At 49.4% G+C, this 18,173-nt stretch overlaps 1 protein-coding gene across 5 annotated transcripts; it reads right to left on the bottom strand.

The window, feature by feature from the left end:
- Positions 1-1,358: 1,358 nt before the first annotated feature.
- Positions 1,359-14,977, bottom strand: DPF2 (double PHD fingers 2). Of its 5 annotated transcripts, none has more exons than XM_081241195.1 (13): positions 14,880-14,945; positions 13,976-14,044; positions 10,228-10,388; positions 9,760-9,867; positions 9,270-9,433; positions 8,339-8,431; positions 8,081-8,159; positions 7,557-7,598; positions 6,406-6,543; positions 6,150-6,278; positions 5,885-5,997; positions 4,946-5,027; positions 1,359-2,650 (listed from the first exon to the last, which is right to left on the bottom strand). In XM_081241195.1, exons 2-13 carry the CDS (start codon positions 14,032-14,034, stop codon positions 2,574-2,576), a joined length of 1,245 nt encoding a protein of 414 aa, XP_081097321.1. In that variant the 5' UTR covers positions 14,035-14,044; positions 14,880-14,945; the 3' UTR covers positions 1,359-2,573. The 5 variants fall into 5 exon arrangements, with proteins under 5 accessions (XP_081097321.1, XP_081097322.1, XP_081097323.1 ...); XM_081241196.1 differs by having other exon boundaries at positions 13,976-14,058; positions 14,880-14,923; XM_081241197.1 differs by lacking the exon at positions 13,976-14,044 and having other exon boundaries at positions 14,880-14,977.
- Positions 14,978-18,173: the final 3,196 nt, after the last annotated feature.

Here is an 18,173-nt window from a genome sequence, read left to right as displayed (position 1 = left end):
TTTTTTTTTTTTTGGCCATGCCACGCAGCATGCGGGATCTTAGTTCCCCAACCAACAATTGAACCCGTGCCCCGGCATTGGAAGCGTGGAGTCTTAACCACTGGACAGCTAGGGAAGTCCCAAAGACTAATTTTTATTTAGTTTTGGTACCTGTTGGCAAGATTCTAGTTCCTAAACTCAAGATTTAATATTCCCTTCCTTGGTAGCCTTCAGTTCTTTGCAATCAAATAGACTTTCTAACCTGGGGCCTAGTGCTCCCCATTCAGATCTAGCCTGCTTTCCTCTCCCTTCACAGCTCTGATTGGAAGGTTGGGGCCACAGATTAGTCCGCTTTCTCACAGGCTTCCCTTCCCATCCCAATCCTGATCCCTCTTCCATCCTTCTGGATGCCATCCTAAATCCACCGCCTGCAAACTTTCCAAATTTCCTCTCACTTATGCCTGTTAGTGTTCTCATCAGCATTCTCATTTCTTACATTTTTCTTTTATCTGTTCCGGCCTTAGACTACTGAACCACCAAGGATCAGTTCATTGCTTTCCTCCCTCTGCTCCAGGCCTACTTCCACGTAAAGGCATGAGGATGGGGGCTGTGCTGTCCCTAACACAGTTCCCAAACTAGAGCACCCTGCTTACTTAACTGAACACAAGGGCCCAGGCCACACCTTTCAGTAGGAAACAGTGGCTTTCAGACTGTCCCAGAAAACCTTAAAGATACTTCAGGGGGTTCATAACTGATTCAAATCTTTAAAACGGCTGCAGGAAAAGGATACTCATTTTTGTGCACGTATATATGCCTGCAGGAAGGCTGCAGCGCTGCGCTATGGGCCGAGTTCATGCGCACTGCATACAATGAAAGTACGTCAGGCAAGCAAGGCTGCGGTGTCTCTCTGCTCATGTTCATTACTCGTGCAAAAAGGTTTCATGTGTTTCAATGTGATGTCATTAATTTTCCTGTCATTATGATCAAGCTTCTGGACCTATTTTTAAGTATCTGAAATCGCAAGGTTAACTGTTACAAACCTGTCACCACTTGCATATACAAATCCAGCAGAATTTCCTCCAAACCAACAAAAATACAGAAATAAACAAGATTTTAAAGTTATCTTTTAACCCAAATTTTGTATTAATCAAAACTTCATTGTTCTTTATAAAAAAATTGTTATAACCTAACTTACATAAGAAATTAAACAAATACCCAACTTTATATCAACTTAATCTTGAGCTTAAGCAAAAATTTTAATTTGGGTAAAAGCTATGCTTCAAAACATTTAAAAGCCACTGCCCTAAGGAAGAAAGTTTTAGGATGAAGTGGCTTTAACCAGGGAAGGGAGTCTGGAGATAAACAATCCAGCAGAGGGCTCTGTGTAAAAATGTTTATTTGTACTAATGCTTAGAATACAGGAACTAAAGAAAGAAAGAAAAAAAAAAAAGACACCTCAACTCCAAAGTGACAGTGAATTAGGGCCTGCCCACAGCCAAGGGGAAGGACACTCCAGGGTGTCCTGGCAGGGACTGTCCCCGCCCCACTACTTAATGTGTCACCAGGCAGAAAATTGAGGAATCAGGGTGCGAAGACCTTACCAGCTGCTAGCGAGTGTGCCAGGGAAGAAAGGGATGTCTATGTGGCTTCCCCACCACCCAGGAGCCAGGATACACAGAGCAGGAGGCAGAGGCTCCCAATTCAGTTAAGGGCAGGAGCTGAATGCCCAGGTCCAGGAAGAACAAAAAGGGGTTTCGGAGGTAGGCTTTTTCATCGAGTTAAAAAACAGGCACATTATCCAACATCTCCCTGTGGCCCCCAAGCTGTTGGCCTGGCCCCTCTCCCCACAAAACCAAAGGGAATAGGAGGGGAGGCAGAAGACAGGAAATAACAAGGGTGGGGAATGCTTCAGTCACTAGAGACCAGGGCCTGTGACCGTGAGCCAGGCAAGCACAAGGAACAATCAGGTGAAGCTGCTACTCCCCCTTGGGTGGGGTGGTGGGAATGGGATAGAGCCAGGAGGGTGACCAAGAACATCCTGGCTCAGGCAAAGGATCCTGGGTAGCAGGAACAGAGAGCCGCAGAGAGCCACTCTGGGGGAAGGAGGCTGTGAGGCTAAGCAGCACAGAGGGCACCGGAAGCTTCTTGCAAGCTTGCTCAGTTCTCACTCCCAGCTGCTCTGGCAGAGGCCCCAGCCTGGCTCACCTCCAGGGGAAGGGAAAACCCTGGGGACCATAGTGGAGGCAGAGCTGAGAGAAGTGAGCTGCTCTCCCACTCCTTCTCGGAGGACACGGTTTGAACCCTGTGAATACCAGGGCCGGGGCCCAAGGCAGACAGAGTGAATGCACTTCATGGAGAACAGTGAGAAGCTGGGCCCACAGGTATGCCTTGGGGCAGTGTGATGCTCCGTTCTCCCTGAGGGCCTGGGGCCAGAGGCGGTCAGAGCTGCCACCTCAGCTTGCTGCTGCCAAAGGCAGGTTGGCACGACCTCCCCGAGGTTCTCTGGACTTGTGAAAGAGATTAGGAAGGGAAGGTGGGTATGAAAAACAGGAGAGAAACAGCCCTAGATGTATGGGGGATCAAGGGTGGCCACATCAAGAGGAGTTCTGATTCTGGTAGATGGAAGCTTTCTCCTTCAGCAGGTCCAGACACAAGTGGCAGCTCCAACTTCCTGCAGAGAAGCGTAACGGGGTTAGGAGGGGCCCCGCACAATCCTCATCTGCTCTTCTTCTACTCCCCACACCTCACCTCCACTAGCAGGACTGGCTACAGGTAGGACGGGAGATGTTCTGCAGTAGCAAAGTTTCACAGTTATCCTGAGCAGGGAGGAACTCTAGGTCTTCAAATATCATGAAAAATAATTCTCAATGGAGATATAAGAAATAATCGCCTGGACGCCTATTTCAGAATACAGACGCCCAGGCCCTCCTGGCCTATTAAATCAGAATCACTAAAGAGGACCTGGGTAGATATAACTTTTTTAAAGCTTTAAAAAGCTTTAAACTTGTGATTACAGAAGAACCAGACTTCATTCTCATGGCCCCAAAGGTTAGAATAAAGATCATGAATAGAGGCTCTAGAGAAACCCATATTGATTCCACATAAGACAGCTTTCTGTGAAGACCACGGAAAGATGAGAAGGGCTCCCCACCATCACTAGGTGCCTGAGCAGAGGCTGAGGACCCAGAGGAAAGGGGGCCAACTATGATGACCCAACTTGTTGTGACCCAAGTCTGGTTTCATAGAAAAACAGGAAATAATGTCCGTTATAAGAAAAATAACTAGGGCTTCCCTGGTGGCGCAGTGGTTGAGAGTCCACCTGCCGATGCAGGGGACACGGGTTCGTGCCCCGGTCTGGGAAGATCCCACATGCCACGGAGTGGCTGGGCCCGTGAGCCATGGCCGCCTGCGCGTCCAGAGCCTGTGCTCCGCAATGGGAGAGGCCACAACAGTGAGAGGCCCACGTACCACATGCATGCACACACACACACACACACACACACAAAAAAAAAAAAGAAAAAAGAAAAAGAAAAATAACTAGCGCGTACCTTGTTTATTAATATTTGCTATGGTTGGATTCTTCTATGCTTTTTTTTTTTTTGAGAAACAAAATTAGCCCTTAATGCCTTGAAGTTATAAGCATAATTGTACATATGTGTATTCGAACATTATTCTGGGGGAAAGAATCCACAGCTTTTATCAGCTCTTCAGAGACATGTGACTCTCAAAAAGGTAAGACCCTTTCTGACCCAAAGGTAAATATGCAGCAGTTGATAAGCTTTTCTGTAAGTAGCCAGAGAGCGTTAACTACTTGAGGCTCTGTGAGCCACATACAGTCTCAGCCGTATCTTTTTTTTTTTTTTAAAAAAAACCCTCTCTTTAAAAATGTAAGTCATTTTTAGCTTGTGAGCTATATATACTAGCTGCAGCTAGGTTTGGCCAGAGGGTCATAGTTTGCAAACCCCTGAGCTCGAGCCTAGACCATCTGATGGTTCTACGGGGTCCCCCCGCGAGCTGCCTGCAAGTGTCCACTACCTCAGTGTCTGACAGCCCTTCAACAGGACAGCCTTTCTACAGTTACTGTACAATTGTGCCTGTGAACTGATATTTTACGGTTAAAACCCCCCCAAACACACACTACTTCTCCTCAAACATGGCATGACAGATGAAACTTACCAACGCGGTATGACAGATGAAAAAGCTGAGTGCTCCCCTGCAGCTGCTAAAGGACCCTCAGACTTTGTTAGTGGCCTCCTTCTCTAGGGGTGACAACAGTCTGACCTACACTACAAGTCAGCCCACGTCACACAGTGAGCTACCTTCTCTCGCCTGTAGTGCTGGCCCACATCCTTTGTCACAGTAACAGCTACTAGGCATTTGTGTCCTCCTGAGCCAGCTTCTGAATTTCTATAAAGGAGGGGCTTCGGCACAGACACCTGGCTGGAAGAGGACTTGCAGCGAGGCAGCCACTTTTTGGTGTCATCCCTGGTTTTGTCGAAGACCCTCCATAAACCTGAAGCATCGTTAAGCACTGCTGGAGAGCCAGAGCGACCCACTCAGGCTCCAGGTTCAACTCCCTCCCCCACACTGGCAGAAACAAACGCTCACATCTGTCGAGAATGGAGTGCTAAAACTAGTCTCGCGTCAGACAAACTACGAACTGAGTTTCTTAGACGTGTTGGAGGAAAACAAATCCCTCCTTCTGGTAATTATTCTCTGCTCAGCATCTGTTTTCTCTCAGGCTGTCGATTTTGTGTGTTTGTAAATGTTATCTGGTGACAATGTACAAACATTAAAGCCTCCAAGCTGCAATGCTAGGAAAGCACTCTGAACTGAGTGAAGGCAATGCGCCTACTCCCTAATCTGAAAGAATGTATCACTGATACGGGAACTCACTTACCATACAGGTGACTTTCCAAGTTACTAATAAAATACTTGTTCTGAGTAAGAGATCAGGGAAACCTACCTTCAGGAGGCTCAGACATAGACGGGGTGAGACAATACATGTGGTAGCCACGATCGCAGTCATCACAGAAGAGCAGCTGGTCCTAGAGAAGGCAAGATGGAAGAGGAAGGGGGGAGGTGAATGACTAATGGGCCTCAGTTGGGCCGCTGAGGACAGGCAGGAAGGAGGGCTTCTGCAGACACGGCTGCTAATTCCAGGAGGGGCAGGATAGACGGCAGTAAGAACAGACATGGGACCCTCTGGACAGAAAATCACCCAGACAGAGTCACTACTGTCATCCCACCTGGACGCCACCAGCCGCCTAACGGATCTCATGGCCTCCACATTGTTCCCTCCCCATCTGTTCTCCACAGAGCAGCCAAAGTTACCTTTTTAAAATGTAAGACAAACCACATCACTCCTGATTAAACTCTCAGACCTGATGGCACCTGCCTTCCAGTCTCATCCTTTACTTGCTCTCCCACTGCAGGAGGGCTCCAGCCGGCCACAGGGGCCTCAGTCCACCCAGTGTGCCCACCTTTAGGCCTTGTGCTGGCTACGCTTTCCTGGGAATACTCTCTCTCCAAATCTTCTTGAACTGTCTCCTTTGTATCATCCAAGCCTCAACACCAACATCGCCCCCTCAGAAAAGGCCTCTCTATCTACATCAGTTATCCAGTTACTCTCTCCACATTACTGGTTCCATTTTCTTCATGGAATAGTATAAAAACGTCACCCACTTCCTTGCTTATTGCTTGTTCCCGCAAGAACGTAAACCCCATGAAAGCAGGGACCTTGCTTGTCTTTAGCGTGCTTATTGGCTAAAAGAGTGTCTGACACAAAGTCGGTACTCAGTGAACACCTGCCAAACAAATCAAAGTTCCCACGGGTGGAAAGTACAGGAAAAGCTGAGCAGGAGCGTGCTGGGGGCGGGGCGGGGGGACGGGACGACACACGCACATCGTTCTCGGAGGTGCCACAGATGTTGCAGCACTTGCACTCGATGCACTGCCAGCGGTAGGTCTTCACTGCTGCCATCATCACGGGGGTGAACTGGAGGCAGGACGGATGCCCTGTGGGGGGGAGCGAGTGAAACAGGCAGCCGGAGATCGGGGAGAAGCGAGGTGACCTGGTTGACTGTGACAGCCACTGGATGCTGGCAAGCCACGAGCCCCTCGGGGACTGGGTGCCGGCTAGGGCTGCCCTGGCCCTGGGTTGGAGGTACCTGAGCGGCCACAGTCAGAACAGGACACCAGCTCCTCGGGCTGTCCTGTCTTCTTGTTGATCTTGGAGTCCCCCAGGCAGAAGTCACAGTAGTTGTTGGGCAGGGCCAATCCATCGGGACCCTTCTTGGCTACAGGGAGAAAGGGAAGAACTTTCATGACACCCATGTGGGCCTCTGGGTCTCTCAACATCCCTGCAGGGAGGGCTTTTCATAACCAGGCCAACTCCTGTTTGCCCCACCTCTGACACCAGCTTACATTTCTGCTCCTCGGACCTCTGGGAAACCGGGGTGGGTGGCTGCGAGTCTTCCTTGTCCTCGCCCTCCTCCTCAGCCAAGTGGGAGTGGGCATAGTGGTAACTGAGGCCTGGTCGGTTCTTGTAACGTTTTCCACAAACTAAGCGCGGAGAAGATTGCAGAGAAAGGTGTGAGGATCCCAGAGTGCCCCATCCCTGCCCCTCTAAGCTGTGGGCTCCACCTGAGGCAGAGGTAATCACCCCCATCAGCTCTGCTCAGGGACAGGCCTTTAGTGACAGCCGCCTCCCCATGGCCAGGAACATCAGGCCTGGGGCTCTCCAGCTTCCATGGCTCTTCCCTACTAAACCCCAGCCCATGGCCACCTCTACTCCTCCACGTAGGCTGTCTGGGAGGCTGAGCCCTTGCCCCATCACCGCCTGCCCTGGGAATAGTCTGGGGAGCTCCAGGTCAGGAGGGAGAGGAAATCTCTATAGTCTTGCAATATGGCAGGAAGGATGAAAGGTAGCAGAGACTCCAAACTTTTTTACCTCTCAGTAAATGAAGGAGGCTTCATTCCATACATAACACAGCCCATCTCTGCCCAAATAAAGGAGCTAGGGGGTAGATCTCTTGGGGGTAACCTACCAACTGAGCCTGCTGGGGTAGCTGTCTCCCAGAGAAACTCAAAGACACTCCCACATCAGTGCCCTGCCCAACCCCCCACCCCCCACCCAGCAAGGAAAACAGATCCCCATGAGGCGTCTCGCAGCTTTGAGCAGTGATACCAAGAAGAGCAGGGGCAGCAGGAAAGGAACAGGGAAGGGATGGGAGGAGCGGGTGGCGGGATGGTGGGGAACGTTAGCTGACCACTGTGTGTCTGTTTTGGGGAAGGGGAGCGGAGGGGTCTGTTTGTAACGGGTTCCTTATAATGCTCTTGAAGCCACCCCATGCAGTGGGCCCGAGCAGCCCTAGGAGCAACTTTGTGGGAGACAAGCAGTGGTAAAGGCAGCTTCCAGGACCGTGAGGAGTGGAGCACAATAGAAGGCCCATTGCTCCTGTCCCCATGCCATTCCAGAGACTTTAAAACTAGCATCACAGATGAGAAAGGCAGGAACAAGGGAGGAGGGAAAAAGGGATAGGAAAACCAAAAGTCTGAAAAGTTGAGAGAGCTACCTCTCTGGGGCGCTTTCGAGGTATGCTTTTGTTTGAAACTATCTGAAAGACAGAAAGAAAAGTCATGAGAAGAAGGCCTTGATACACTTGAGACAGGTGCGGCAGCAGCAGGAAAGCGGAGCAAACGAGAGAGAAACCCCAGCGGTGATGGTGCTCCCAGGGTGGAGGGACAGAAGTGGGGCAAGAGAGGGAAAAGGCGGAGAGAGCACGGACATTGAGGACGTCAGTGGTGGACTCCTGGGGCCCTGACTTGACTGGGGCCAGCAGACCTGGATGCCACCTATTTGAGGCCAACCCTGCCTGCTGTGTGTGCCCCTCACGGGTACCCCCACCCCGAGGACAGCAATCTCCCCCAGAGCATGCAGGGCTCACCCAACGTGTAGCAGAGGGGAACCAGTCGGCAGGCAGGACAAGAGTCCAGGCTTGTTTTACCACTTTGGACAAGGACACAACCTTCCCTCCTCTCATATCCTGAGGAGCTGGGTCCAAGGCAAGGACTACCCACCCACTCGTGAGGCACTCACTGTCACAGGCATAGGGTTTATCTCGATCCTCCAGGATGGAAGCGTCCAGCTTCTTACGGGCACTGCCCACACCTTTACCCTGTGAAGAAGAGCAAAAAGATGCCCTTAATAAGGTGTCTAGGCCTGAGGAGTTAGACTCTCCTGGAAGCTGGCTGCTCATCTCACTCAAGAGGGAAAATGGCAACAACAAGCAATAAAACAGTGGGACTCTGCAGGTTACCTGAGCCCCCAGGCTGCAGGTAGCACGTGGCCCCTCACCTTGGACTTCCCCTTGCCCCGACGCTTGGGAGTGTCTTCTTCATAGTCCTCATCATCGAGGTCATCCAGGAAGTCATCCGGTTCTAGGATCCGCTGAGTGGACAGGAAGATTAGGACGGGCAGAAATAAGGAACATCCAAAAGCTCCCCCGTGATGGGACTGGCCAAGGCCGCCCAGAACCTCCTGTGACCTGGCCCCTCCACTCCAGCCTCACTCCTCACTGCTGTTCTTTCAGTGCTTTGGGCTCTCCTTCCTCTGCACCTCTCTTCATGTTGCTCCCCTAGCCTGGAATGCCTTTCCCATCATCTCCAAGTGGCCATCTCCCCATGTTTTCATAAAACTTTCCCTGATACCCCAAGTAGCTGTGGCCTCTCCTGCCTCTGATCTGCCACCTTAGGTGCATGTTAGTGGTGGTTCCCTTCCGACACCTCACTTCCCAGATTTAACTTAGAGCCTTCCTGCTTACGTGGGTGGCCTGGTGGGAAGTTTTTTTTTTTTTCACTGATCTGCTGCAGCTTCCCTATATGTGAAATGGGCAACAATACCTATTTCGTAAGGTTGTAGAGACTGGAGATGATAATGGAAAAGCACTTAGCACAGTGCCTGGTATATTTTTAGCTCTTATTATTTTTATGTACAGTTTTATTTTCCTTGTTGGCAGAGACCAGGTCTGCATCACCCATGTAACCCCAGGCACCAAAAAACTTTGGTGGCAACAGAAGATGAATGAGTCTGTAGTTAGAAGGAAAGGAGCAGGAAAGACTGGAAGGTAACAGTGAAGTTCTCATTAAGGAATGGAGCAGGAACAGAACTCCAGGTGGCTGCCTCCAGGCCCACAGCTTCTACTTCTATTCTGAGTACTGGGTGGCCTCTGATGAAGAGGAGACTGATTTCCATCAAAGTTCCCTTAACCACAGTGTTAATCTTGTACCTTCCGTGCTCGACTGTTCGTCACAGGAAACTCGCCCAGGCTGTCATCATCAACTCGGGGATCTGGGGCACCTCGCTTCTCCAGGGGGTCGGTGCGCAACAGAGCCTCTAAACTACTGCCGTCCTGAGAGATCAGCCCCTCCTTCTTCAGGGTCTGGTCTGTGTCTGCAGGCAAGGCCAGGAGGAGGCGAGGCTCAGAAGGGCTGAAAGCAGACCTCTCTGGGTGTATACAGTGCTAGAGCAGCCACTAGCCAGTCACTGTCTTCTGGTCTCTGGCTGCCCAGGAACCAAGATACCGTGGTTCACTTGGCACCATAACTTATCTGTTTACCTGTCTCTTCTATTCGACTGAGTTCTTTACAGAAGGAATCACATCTCATTCATTTTAGTATCTTTAGGATCTAGCACTGGGCCTGGTATGTAACAGGTGATTGGCAGGCCTCCTACTACACAGCAGGCTATGCCCCTGCTCAGGGAGGAGTGTGCTTTACCTGGTTTAATAGTTGGGAAAGAAAGTCTTGGATCCTCAGGAGGGTGGGCTCGCCGCTTTTTCCGCCAGCGCCGGGCAGGGTAGGAGTACAGCTGCCCAGAGGCCAATCCTGTGGAAGGGAAAAAGAGAGAAGTCAAGACCTAACCCTAGAAAATAATACCAAACACTTTCTGCATGAGTAGGCCCTGACTGAGTTCTAGAGCAAGGGAGGAATATGGACAGTGAGGGCCTGGGGACGGGGTGGGGACAAGAAAAACAGATGTAAGCTCAGAGGCCTTGGCTAACACGTAGCTCTCCAGAAGCCCAACAAGAGCTTCAGCAGTGCAGCCCGGCAGGAAACAAAGATGCTTCATCCTCCCTGGGCTTCTAATCATGGGAAGACTATAATCATCCACGGGTGGAAATCAGCTGGCTCATCACCTAAGATGAGCCAGCTTCTTCCTCCTTGTGCTCCTGAGTGGACCCTCACCTGGACCCCGGTGTCGCTTTTCCATCCAGATATAACAGTTGCTCTGTGCTACTCCAGTCTGTGAGTCCAAGAAAGGCAGGCGCACGCTGCGCTCAGCACAGAGGCGGGCGTTGTAATTGTGGCACTGCTCCATTGCATCTTTGTAATACTGCTCCCCAAGGCTGCAGGAAAGACAAAGATCAGGGGTGTGTGTGTGTGTGTGTGTGTGTGTGTGTGTGTGTGTATGTGTTGGGCTGGTGCTGAGCTATCCCTTTCACTTGCCATCTGCTTCTCTAGAAGGCTCAAGGGACTTGGAGAGTGTCACTCTGCTTTTATTTGCTACCATTTCTGCCTCATGGGACACCAAGCCCCTTCACTAAGCCATTATGAGGAAAGGTACTTTACAAATAAATTACCATCAGGAACACAGGATTTCATCATGTGTCTAATTGGACCTAAGTCTAACCCACAAAGAGGGGAAGAAAATGATGTTCATTCTGTGCCTCTCAAGAGTATAACCCTGTGCTAGCTAGGATGCTATTTCTCTTAACCCTCAGGATTCTGAGAAGCAGAGGTTAGCTCCTTTTTACAAATGAGAAAAGAATTCGAAAAGGTCTGGGGGACTTATGAAACTATATTTAGCAAACTCTATACAAACTCTATCTATACAAACTATCTATACAATGAAATTCTACTTAGCCATAAAAAAAAAAGAAGGAAGCTCTTCGTGTACTAACATTAAACAATCTCCAAGATAACTAGGAAAAAAAAAAAAAAGTACAGGGCTGAGGAGTGTTATAGGATGCCACCATTTATGTAGCCAATTGGAGGAAAAGAAACTGTAGGCCTCCAAGGAGAAAAACCAGGTGACTAGGGGACTTTCTCCTATGTGCCATTTTATATCTTCTGAATTTTAAACTAGGTGTTTAGCCAACCAACTAATTCTATATACTAATTTTACAATCAACGGAAAACATCAGAAAATACTTGAACACCCTCGAAGCCTACTTTCTACTGAGTACCATTACACTGACACAAAACCTGTTTGCTCAAAGGCCTATCCTAGGCCCTTCTCCTTTCTCACACCACCAAATTTTTTAGGAAAGAAACTTCCTGGACTCAAAAGATTCAATTTGAAATCTGATTTTTTAAAGTGCTTTAAAAAGCTGCAAAGCTGCACAGTGCCAGGAGTTATCTGGTTCTAAGAAGCATGTATGGGCTTCCCTGGTGGCGCAGTGGTTAAGAATCCACCTGCCAATGCAGGGGACACGGGTTTGATCCCTGGTCCGGGAAGATCCCACATGCCGCAGAGCAACTAAGCCTGTGCGCCACAACTACTGAGCCTGCACTCTAGAGCCCGCGAGCCACAACTACTGAAGCCCGTGCACCTAGAGCCCGTGCTCTGCAACAAGAGAAGCCACCGCAATGAGAAGCCCGCGCACTGCAACAGAGAGTAGCCCCCGCTCGCCGCAACTAGAGAAAAGCCCGCGCACAGCAACGAAGATCCAGTGCAGCCAAAAATAAAAGTAAATAAATTAAGAAGCATGTATATAGAACCAATCTTGTTCTCATGCTTCAGGGTTTAACAAGTACTTTAGTATGGGAACCTTAACTATATTCACATTTATATATCCAATCAATCTCAAAATAAACAAAATGAGGGCAGAGATGATTTCTTTCCCACAATATCCTCAGTACCCACGATGGTGTCTGAAACATCTTGACTAAGGAGTGAAAAGACCTGGCTTGGCTGCAAGGCACCACATAAACGTGGACATTTCATCAACCTACATGGACCTCAGGTTCCTATGCTATTGATTGGGGAGGCTGAACTAGATAAGCTCTGACATATTCTACAAGAGGGAGACTCCTAGCAAGAGAAGCTGAACCGAGGTCCTCTGTTTTACGTCCATAACTCACGCTACAGCAACAAACCCTTCTCTGGAATCTGAGGGGGGCTTTCACTAGGCAGCCACAATAGACCACTTAGGCACAGCTTAGCACATTCCCAGCAACTGAAAAAGACACACACTGCACACACATCTTGTGACACCACAAGACAGCCTGGCTTGATTCAATGCACCGTAATGACTGTAATTTGAGGTAGGCATGAATCCTGTATTGAAGAGTAGAGCGAAGGGAACAGGCTCATATTTGCTCGCCTTTAGGAGGCAGCCATGTCCTCACTAAACAGAGGAAAACTGGATAAACAAGGCTGAGTGCAGCAGCTCCTTTGTTTCCACTGATGGGAATTGACACTGACACTGTAAGTCAAATGGAAGGAAGGGCTAGACAGGCTGAGAGCTGCAAAGTCAGAACAAGGAAGCTGGAAACAGCTGGCGGGGATGGGTGAGAGATGTTCTATCAAAGCTCTTGTGAGTTAAGTGGGATTTCGAAAGGCGGGGCAAACTGTGTCGTGAGTAAGAGAGCTGAGAATGAAACACCGGTTGGAGGAAGAAAGCATCTGATGAGGATAGAGCGAGAGAGAAGGAGGGAGATCCTTAAGAATCTAAGGCTCCTATTTCAAGAAATTTCAAGGTAACATCATTCTCCAGATCTCGTTACCTAACTCAGAGGATTTCAAAACCAGTCAGCAACCATAGCTATTTTATACTATTATTTTGCCCTAGTAAGACCCCTTAAAGATTGTTTCAATTCTGACACCGCATTTGGGAGGGACAGAAAATTTATAAACAGGGAAATTCTTCTCCCAGAACAAGATGCAAGTCAGAAAAGATGAGCTAGTAATCCTGACCTCGATGTATAACCTCATTTGTCAGAAGACTAGGCACACCGTGATCAAGAGAAGCGCCAGAAAAGCTCCTCTTTCCGGGATGAGAATGGTCCAGGAAGACTGCAAGTCCCTTCTTAAAGGGCAAGTTCTGTAGGGAAACGTATTAACTGTGGTCCACAGCTCTCTACAACTAGAACTGAGGAGGAGAAAGTTGGTTTCTCATTACTGGTATTCAGGAACCAGTGGCTGGTGACCCTCATGATCTCTACAGTTCTTTAAAGAGAAGTAAGAAGTCATGCTCTATTTAAATGGCCAAACCCTCATTTCTAACATCACACAAAAGGGTTGCTAACCCTATTTCCCAGATGAAAGTCTTCCAACATAAAGAATCTCATTACGTGTAACTCTTAAACCTAGGCTAATCTGACATTCCCCCAGTACAGTAAGGTTTCCAAGGTAGAAGCTTTGATTCTTTTTCGAGAAGCATGAAACCTGTGTAAAACCTCCCCTTACAATGGGACGGGGGGGGGAGTCAACAAAGAGAAAGGTAGGGAAACAAAGAAAGAACATCTGAGTCAGGAAGGATAACTATATAAGGATCAACAGCATCATTCCTAAATTGAGGGAAATGTCAGCTTGAAGAGAGAGCTGGGGAAACTGGAGTGGGCAGATCGGAGAGAAAGATAATAGTGCTGGGAGGAGGGGTGGCTGAAAGAGGCAGCTGGATGGAGCTGAAAGCAAGTTAAAAAAAAACACAAAAAACCCACAAGAGGAGAGGGAGAAGGCACTTAGCTTAATGGAAGTGGGAAAGCATTCTCAAAGAAAAGGCTCCAGGCAGGGGGAGGGAGAGAAGCAAATGTACCCTTAAAAAGGGCTCTTGGCAAGAGTGGGGCTCAGCCCACCACAAAGACAGATGAGAAGCTGTGAGTCCTTTAGAAGAGTTCCCAAACCTTTACCTTGTCATTCAGTCAAAATCCAAAACTAGACACCTAGACAGCTCTCAATTTTCCTACCTCTGCAGCCAGCCAAACTTACCCATTAAAGGAGCTTGCGGTATTCGCCCACGGGGGGCAGGAACCCATTGCAAAATTCATTCAGATTCTTCTGCAGGGAGGAGGCTGGGTTACATCAAGTCCCAAGGCATCTTTAACTCACAGCGAACAGGCCATTCTCCATTTACCCAACAACCATTAACTTTAACCTTGCTCGAAATCTGCCTAGCCCAAGAGTACTGCAGAGCGAAGACGGCCGGCCTAGAGGCCCCTCTGGGCGGCAGGGCGGCCTGGACCGCGTCCGTCCAATGCCCGCTTTTGGATGGCTGGGATTGGGCGGCGCAAAGGCCCTATTCCCTGAAGTTCTTTCCCTCTGTATCTGCTCCTCAACAAATTCTTCCCAAGAATATTTTTGGTCTCGGGTACCTGATTCTCAAGGACCACCCGTTCCCCGGAACATCACGGGGCTGTTTAGAATAAAACAGCCCAGAGCGCTTAACAGCGCCAGGGCTGCCGAGCCTGCTCCTCCAGGGCCGGTTGCGTGCAGCCGATGAGAAGGGGTCGGCGGCCGGGCCACTCCCGGGTCCGCCCTCTGCCCGGCTCCACCGGACTGAGGCGTCTCGGGAGCGAACCCGGGACCGTCTCTCGTACGTAACAGGGGCGCCATACTCTGGAAACCCTCAGCATGAAGGCAGCGCCCAGACCGCATAGCCCCACAGGGAGGCTGCCCGTTAGGGGCTCCCGTGGGCCACCCTCAGGGCCTCCACAAGTTTCCAAAGAAGCGCAACGTCTTCTCTGGAGTCTCCTGTTGCCCTCCCCACTAGGAGTCGCAACAATGCCTTCCCGGGCACGTCCCTCTCTCCGCCTCGTCCCTTCGCATACCGCCCCCTGCTCCCAGGCCCCTTACAAGACCTCCCGGCCTAGGAGAGATCGAAACGGCCACTCACAGCTTCACTACATTTTCCACCACAGCCGCCATCTTCCCGGCTCCTCTCCCTCAGGCCTGGAGGCTCGGAGCCCGCAGCGCGCAGGCGTAGGGGCCACACGGGGAACCAGTTTCCTCGTCCTTCTGCGCAGGCGCCGCCCGGGCGCGCGCGCCCGAGAGCGAGCGACGGAGAACAAGCAGCTTGCGGGTTCTCCCGGGCCAGGGAGACGAGGGACGAATGCGCAGGCGCGACGGAGACGGGCGCGCGTCCCGAGACTCCGGCTCCAGCTCTCCCTCTTCCACCTGGTGGAGTGGGAGGAGAGAGGGCGGCTGTGGGCCCGTCCAAAAATGAGAAGGTGAGAGGTTGGTGAGAACTGGCAGGCCCAGAGGTGGCCTAGATAGAGTTCTTGCGTCCTGCTACCTCGCCGACCTTTCTTTAACCTCGTGGTTAACCCTTTACCCTCACTTACAGGCCAGGGGTTGGTGGGTACTCGAAGATAAGAGGAGTGAACAGTCCACTTGGGCTGCCAAACATGTACCCATTTTAGGGAGGGCGAATTTAACTCTCAGAACCTGGCAGATCTTTGGCCTGAATATTGGGGGTCTGACAGAAGTTCCCCCACCTTCCTGCCACCATATCAAGCCACCAACTTAATTGATGCCCGCCTCTTCTCCCTTGCTTCCTACTTCCAAGCTCGTTCCCTCCATGAAGAACTTCCCTCCTGGGCTTCCCTGGTGGTGCAGTGGTTGAGAATCTGCGTGCCAGTGCAGGGGACACGGGTTCGAGCCCCAGTCTGGGAAGATCCCACATGCCGCGGAGCAACTAGGCCCGTGAGCCACAGCTACTGAGCCTGCACGACCGGAGCCTGTGCTCTGTAACAAGAGAGGCCGCGATAGTGAGAGGCCCGCACACCGCGATGAAGAGTGGCCCCCGCTCGAAGCAGCTAGAGAAAGCACTCGCACAGAAATGAAGACCCAACACAGCCAAAAATAAATAAGTAAATTTATTTTTTAAAAAAAGAACTTCCCTCCTGCAACTATCTTCTGTACGATTCATTTCTCCTTCACTATTGAATCACGCAGATTCATCAACCAATATGGCTTAGTATCATCTTTGAAAAAAATCAGAGCCCTTCCTTAAGCCCATTCTGCTTTTGATTGTCACCCCATTTCTTTTCACCCTATAAAAACACATATTCTGTTTATACTCCATATCTCTGTTGACTTATTTCCAAGTCTCTTTCTGCCCAGTTTAATGGGGATTTTGTTCCCCCAGTTCATTGAAACATCTAACAAAGACACCACGACCTCCATTTCAACAGATTTAGAGATTTCCTACCTGTCCTTATCAACCTATCAACCCCCATGACACCAGTGACCGGTTCCCTTCTTTTTCAAACTCTTCTCCAGGTCTCTGAGACACACACTCTTCTGGCTGTCCCCCTATCACACAGGCACACCTTCACAAAGAGGCTATCCTATCCTATCACAGAGGCTCACCTTCAGCCTCTTTTGCTGGCTCTCCATCCTCTCTTCCACCTGTAACTGTCAGAGCCCCCAGGGCTTGGTCTTTGGTCCTGGTAATATATCTTATTTCAGCAATTCTAAGATGCACCTATTCCCCACCCCGCCCCCATTTTAATATTTCAGAATTAGGACACATCTTACCATCACTGTGCCTTAAAATGGTGTATTGGCAGATGAGAGTTGAGAGGTATTTTCATTGCCTACCCTGCACCAAACTTGCAGAACAGGCATCAGCGGCTTGGAAGGACACCCAGCAACAATCCTGGTGCACTCTTGTACCCCCAAATGATTGTGGGTATCACAGGTGACTCCAAAGCAGGAGTCAAAAGTATGCATTACAGCCTGAATGTTTGTGACCCCCAAATGCATATATTAAAGCCCTACCCCCAGTGTGATAGTATTTGGAGGTGGGGTCTTTGGGAGGTTATTAGATTTAGAGGAGGTCTGAGGGTGGGGCCCTCATGATGGGATTAGTGCCCTAATTAGAAAAGGAATCCAGAAATATCTCTCTCCATGAGGAAAGGCCATGTAAGGACGCAGCAAGAAGGCAGATGTCTACAAACCAGGAAGTGGACTTCCACCAGGAATCAAATCTGCTGGCACCTTGATCTTGGACTTCCCAGCCTCCAGAACTGTGAGAAGTAAATGTCTGTTGTCTGTGGTACTTTGTTACAGCAGCCTGAACTGTCTAAGACAGTGTGCGAGCCCTGAAGCTGAGCACACACATACCTCATGACTGAGCAATTCTGTCCGTGGATACATATATGGGAAAGCCTGTATGAGAATGCTCACAACGCATTAATTGTAATAACCTCAAACTGGAGCATCCCAAATGCCCACAGCACTAGAGTGTATTAAACAACATTGAAAAGAACAAACTATTGCTACACAACAGCACGAATGAATCTCAAAAACTTTAATATTTGAATAAAAGAAACCAATTTTGAAAGAGGACATATCATATGATTCCATTTATATCAAGTTATGTAAACAGACACACTAACCTATGGGGATAGAAGTCAGGAAAGTGGTTCCCTGTGGAAGATAATAACAAGGAGGGGGGGCACTGTGGCTAGTAATGTTCCTTTTCTTCATCTGGGTTACACAGGTTTATTCACTTTGTAAAAATGCATTGACCTACACAAGATTTGTGCACTTCTCTGTAGGTATGTCTCAATAAAAATTTTTAAATAAAAAATATTAGAAATGATAAGTAGGCTAGTTCTCTATTATTGGAAAGGCAGTTTATGAGCCCAGCACAAATGGCTTTCGATTCTTTTAGGATTCTTTTAAGAAATACTCCATCACTGAACAACAGATACTCCCTATGCTCTGAACCAGTGACCGATATATATATAGCGTTACTCTTACAGACAGGAACCAAGGAGTGGAAGTCGGGGTGCAGCCTCTTGCAATCTCAACTAATGACTCTTTTGCAAAATGTTTGTTTTCTGTTTCTGCCGCTCAGGGCTCTGGCTGACCTAGAGCCTTTAGGACCCAATGAAGGAATGCTTCCACCAGGGGGCGCAAAAATGTTTTCTCTGAATTAGGATCTGAGACTGCCAGTGGGCTATTTTGAGTTCCACCTGCCACTGGGCAAAGTAAAAAGTGGGTACCATTGTTGGCTGGGGTGACTGATTTTAATTCTTTAGGGTAAATAGGATTGCCGTTACCCAGTGGGGGCATGGAGAAATATAAACAAAACCCAGGGGATCTGCTTAACATTATGTTCAGGAATGGGAATACCCTGACGATCCAGTGGTTAGGACTCGGCGCTTTCACTGTGAGG

Source organism: Mesoplodon bidens (genome assembly GCF_964165515.1).
Source record: "Mesoplodon bidens genome assembly, chromosome: 7".
In the NCBI taxonomy this organism is placed as follows: domain Eukaryota; kingdom Metazoa; phylum Chordata; class Mammalia; order Artiodactyla; family Ziphiidae; genus Mesoplodon; species Mesoplodon bidens.
This window is presented reverse-complemented; position numbering and strand designations above follow the sequence as displayed.

Coding starts and splice junctions, on each gene's coding strand:
- DPF2 (XM_081241195.1), bottom strand. CDS start 14,034: ATGAATTTTGCAATGGGTTCCTGCCCCCCGTGGGCGAATACCGCAAGC. Junction 5,998..6,149: donor TTCTGACTGTGGCCGCTCAG/GTACCTCCAACC, acceptor TCCCCCCCACAG/GGCATCCGTCCTGCCTCCAG. Junction 2,651..4,945: donor TATGTCTGAGCCTCCTGAAG/GTAGGTTTCCCT, acceptor GCTTCTCTGCAG/GAAGTTGGAGCTGCCACTTG.